The sequence below is a fragment of the Tenrec ecaudatus genome, chromosome X, assembly GCF_050624435.1.
Source record: "Tenrec ecaudatus isolate mTenEca1 chromosome X, mTenEca1.hap1, whole genome shotgun sequence".
Taxonomy (NCBI): Eukaryota; Metazoa; Chordata; class Mammalia; order Afrosoricida; family Tenrecidae; genus Tenrec; species Tenrec ecaudatus.
In genome coordinates, this window is record NC_134548.1 from 109,960,084 (window position 1) to 109,964,956 (window position 4,873).

Consider the following 4,873-nt stretch of genomic DNA (forward strand, 5'->3'; position numbering starts at 1 on the left):
AGGTTTCTGTCCTGACCTCAGCAGGTCTGTGTGTGAATGAGCACCGCCTGGGGATCTCTGTGGTGTGGGTAGTGGCGGGGGCGAGATTGAAGGGGGACACAGCCTGCTTTCTCTATTCCCTCACACTATACAGAACCGTGACTAAAATAACAATGGGGGACCTTGGGGGTCGCAGTCCAGGTGGGGGGACTCCAGCTGGGGAGAGGGGAAGTCTTTGGCACCCAAGAACTTGAATCAGAAGGGCAGGTTTCAGGATCTGGCAGGTTGTCCTTCCCCTTGCCTTTCAGTGGGGTGTGTTATCAGTTGGAGAAGGGAATAAAGAATCGTCCCCAATTGTTTGCAGGTCATTGTAAAGGTGGAATTCCCTGCACCTCCCCCTCCCCGGCCGGAAAGTGAGGATGGCGAAAACCTTTAGCTTATAGTTTGGGTTCATTCTCGACTCTCCAGCAATTTCCATTTTATATGGGGAAAAGGATGGGGCAGTGATCACAAGGAGGGGTGGGGGTGGGGGGCATAAGTCTATTGTTTCGGTGATGGATAGGTTGGAGATTGTTTGGTTTCTGGTTTCATTTTGAGAACTCTTCGCTTTGCCATACTCCCAGTCCAGCCTCCTCCCTCCTCCTCTTTCCGGGACTGGAAAGGGGTGTGGCTTTAGCTGAAAAGATGGCCACCCCTGGAGGTGGGATGGATTAGGGGATTAGGGGTGTGGGTGGACACCCTGAAGGGAGAAGGCTGGTGACAACTGAGTCCGAACTAGCAGGGTACGGTGAGGGACAAACAGGAAGAATTCCTTTGACCACTGGGACTTTGACATCAGAAAAGCAGGCTTGGGAGTTCTCAAGTGCTGGTCTGTCTCCGGAGCCCTCGATCTTGGCCGGGACGCCTTCCTGTGGCTGTGGATCTCGAGCCTGGAGGCCCATCCGGGGGCGGCGGAAGCCTGGCAGCCAGAAGGAAATTGTCCTGAACCAAGTATGTGAGCGTGACGGTGGTGGCCTTGCTTTGGGCTCCTGGGGTGGAGGGTGGCGGAGAATGCAAATTCCAGGAGGGTCCTGGATCTCATCCACCTCCCTCCTTACCTCCCTCCCACACGCCCCTGCCGTGCACCGAAAGGAAAGGGCTCTGAAGATACAAAGCGGGGAAGGAAGTCGCTGGAAGGAGCGCCTTGAGGTGGAGGTGGGGAGGCCATTGTTCTGAATAATAAAGCGTGTGGTGCCCTTGGTGTTCTTCCATCCACCAAACGCTCAGGTTGAGACTCCTGTGGTTTTCAGGTTTGCTGGCGGCAGAAAGCCAGGTGAGGAAAGCTGGCAATTGCTCCACAGCAGTAGGAATTTGCGGAGTGGGGGCAGGGCCTCCCTGGGGCCCCTGAGCTGATGGGGTTGGAGTTGGAGACTTCCCTGCACTTCACGCCTCTACACAACCTCTCAGCCCCACCCCCATCCATTTTGTTCCAAGGAAGGGTGTGTGACGGGGTGGGGGGGGGGGAAAGGTTGGAGGAAGGGATGGAAGGAAAGGGGAGAGAAGGAATTTCAAAGCAGTGGCTGAGAATGAAGTGGGGACTAACTAGCGGGGAGAAACACTGAGCACTGCGTTGAGCAAAGCCGGCCTGCGATACAGGAGAGAAAAGTGTGCTCTTACTCAGATGAGGTGCATCTGTTCCCAAAGGGCTCCACTTTCCCCTCCTCCCCTCCTTGTCTGCAGCTTTACCGGACACTGTTCACCTGGAAGCAAGAAAGGGGAGAAAAGAAGAAAGTGCCTGGATCAGCGCAGGTGGATGCGAGGGCGCCACTGCCCCCGGACTTTGGAAGGGCAAGGGTGTAGTCCCTGACTGCTGTTGTTGTTAGGTGAGTTTGAACTTGAAGTCAATTTGTACATCCCATCTAACGTATTGGAACCAGGCTATGAGCTTAACTTGAAGCAATTTGGCGGGTCGTTTATCCCACGGAGCTGCTAAAATACGAAAGTCACTGCCATCAGTGCATTCCAAGTCACAGGGACCCTATCAGACCAAAAAGAACTAACTGCCCCTGTGGGTTTCTGAAACTCTAAACCTTTCTTGGAGTAGAAAGTCTTACCTTCTTTCTCCCACGAGGCAGAGGGTGGTTTTAAATTGCTGATCTTGCAGTTAGCAAGTCAGCATATAACCCACTGCACCACCAGGGCTCCTGGGTGGGTTCAAATCTCGCTGGGTTGCTCTCCAAGAGATCCAGGGACTCAAAGCCAAACCCATTGCAATCCAGTTGATTCCTACTGCTGGTGGGGATAGAATATAGGACAGAATTAAAAAGCCTCATAGGGTTTCCAAGGCGTTAAGCATTGGGCTGCTAACCTCAAGGTCGACAGCTGAAACCACAGCTGCTCCGTGGGAGAAAGAGGAGGCTACGTGCTTCTGTACGGCTTAGAGCTTCTGGAATCTTATAGAGAGTCACTTTGAGGGGAATTGACTTGATGGCCGTTTGGGTTTTTAAACTTTTTAAGGGAGCAGATTACTGCCATCTTTCTTCCATGGAGGAGGCGTGGTTAGTGCTTCAGTGCCCCAGGGCTCCAGGTAACAGATTACGCAGGTACTTTAAATTTAATGCACTGGGGTAAGGTGGGAAAAAGGCAGTTTGGGGACTCTGGAGAAGGGGAAAGTTCCAAAATTAGCACCGAAGAAAAGGTCTAGATACCAAGTCCTGAACCCTAACTGTTTCTATTTGCTGTGTCTATGGTTCTGTCAGCATGCAAAGACCAAAAACGAACCAAACCAAAGAGCCTCAACTTTCCCCCTGTATTCCCAGGTCCTATTTTATATGAAGCTACAACAGAGCCTGCGAGCGGTACTTAAAGACTCCTGCTTCTGCTCCTAACTCTTCTGCACCAAAGCAAGCCCACTCCACCTGCGCTTGGGGTCGGAGCGCCATCGGTACCATGGGCCGCACTCGGGATGCTGGATGCGTGGCTGCTGGTGTGGTGATCGGGGCTGGTGCCTGCTACTGTGTGTATAGACTGACCTGGGGAAGAGATGAGAACGAGAAAATCTGGGATGACAACGAGGAGTCTAACGATGGGCCAGAGACTGGGGTAGAGACTGAGAGAAGAGCTCAGGCCAACCCTGGGGCAGTGACTACAGCCAGAGTAGAAACTGACCAAGTGGCCAAGGCTGAGGTGGGCTCAGGATCCAAGAGTGGTTCAGATTTAAAGGTAGAGGCCCATTCAGGGCCCCAGAGTGGGGGTGGCCTAGAGGCCAAGGCCAAGGCTCTTTTTAAGGCCCTGAAAGAACAAGCAAGCGCAAAGATGGGCAGAGGGGCCAGGATGAGTATCATCTCAGGGAACAGGACACTTGCACCCAGTTTACCCTGCCCAGGAGGCAGGGGTGGAGGCTGCCATCCCACCAGGTCTAAAGCTGGGGGCAAAGCAAGTGGAAAATCCAAGGGAAAGCCCAAAAGCAAGAGCACCAAACCTCCAGCTGCAGCCTGGTCTGGCCGCAGGGTTAAATTCAACTTTCCCTATAAAATTGATGACCTTCTGGGCACTGCTGAACTTCAAAAAGTCCTTAACATCCTGGAGCGATCCAATGACCCTTTTATTCAAGAAGTTGCTTTGGTCACTCTGGGTAACAATGCAGCATATACATTTAACCAAAATGCCATTCGTGAATTAGGTGGTGTCCCAATTATTGCAAAAATGATAAAAACGAAAGACCCTATTATTAGGGAAAAGGCTTACAATGCCCTTAATAATTTGAGTGTGATTGCTGAGAACCAGGGCAAGATAAAGACGTACATTAGTCAAGTGTGCGATGACACTGTGATCTGTCGCTTGGATTCCGCTGTGCAGATGGCTGGACTCAGACTGTTAACAAACATGACAGTGACCAATCACTACCAACATTTGCTCTCCTATTCGTTTCCAGACTTTTTTGCTTTGTTATTCCTGGGAAATCACTTCACCAAGATACAGATTATGAAACTCATTATAAACTTCACAGAAAACCCAGACATGACAAAAGAGCTACTCGGTAGTAAAGTGCCATCAGAACTGATTTCCCTTTTTAATAAAGAACAAGACAGAGAAACTCTTCTTAATATCCTCACCATTTTTGAGAACATAAATGACAACATAAAAAGTGAAGGGTTTGCATCATCCAAGAAAGACTTCAGCAGAAATTCACTTTTTTTCTTATTCAAGGAATCTGGGGTATGTGTAAAGAAAATTAAAGCATTAGCAAACCACACTGATCTGGTGGTGAAAGTAAAAGTCTTAAAAGTGTTGACCAAACTCTAATCAGAAGTTTGTCCCAGCACTAGAGGTAATTTTTTAGTTTCAAGTTAGGTACAACCTATTTTGTAAATTCTTTGTTTTTCACTGTGCTCATAGGGCAAAGGGAGCTTTTCAGCTGCCCTTTTGGAATAATGAATAGCACCGATCAGCGACAGTGATGCTGGCTACGAAGATTGTGTATAGGCTGGACCGCTTGTTTGAAAGATGTCAAATGAATAGCAGAGCTTGTACAAAGAAATAAATCATTTATTGATTCCTTATTGCAATTTAGGCAGAGATATTTTTACTCTTTACCTAAATGTATATTTAACTACTTCTATATCATGAATAAAGCTATACTTTTGTATTGGTTTACTTTTGTTAATCAAAAACTTGTGTTGCATCAATAAATTTGCGTGTTTTAAGCAGCAAACAAGAAAAAAAACATTTTGTTGGTAATTGAGTTTATACTCTATTGGAAAATAAGATCCATGGTGGAAAACAAGAAGATCATAGCCAGTTGTTAGGGGCAGCAGTGCCCAGGGAAGTTTTGCAGAGAAACAGGACACTTTAGTGAGGTGAATTTGAAACCCGCTGCCCACCACAATTTTGGCGGGTCCACTGGTGGGTTCGA

The 4,873-nt window shown here is 48.7% G+C and overlaps 1 protein-coding gene across 2 annotated transcripts; it reads left to right on the forward strand.

Annotated features, from left to right (window-relative positions):
- Nucleotides 1–626: 626 nt before the first annotated feature.
- Nucleotides 627–4,653, forward strand: ARMCX1 (armadillo repeat containing X-linked 1). Of its 2 annotated transcripts, XM_075538926.1 has the most exons (4): nt 627–969; nt 1,111–1,291; nt 1,699–1,841; nt 2,778–4,653. In XM_075538926.1, the coding sequence occupies exon 4, from the start codon at nt 2,908–2,910 to the stop codon at nt 4,261–4,263; it is 1,356 nt and encodes a 451-aa protein (XP_075395041.1). In that variant the 5' UTR covers nt 627–969; nt 1,111–1,291; nt 1,699–1,841; nt 2,778–2,907; the 3' UTR covers nt 4,264–4,653. The 2 variants fall into 2 exon arrangements, with proteins under 2 accessions (XP_075395041.1, XP_075395040.1); XM_075538925.1 differs by lacking the exon at nt 1,111–1,291.
- Nucleotides 4,654–4,873: the final 220 nt, after the last annotated feature.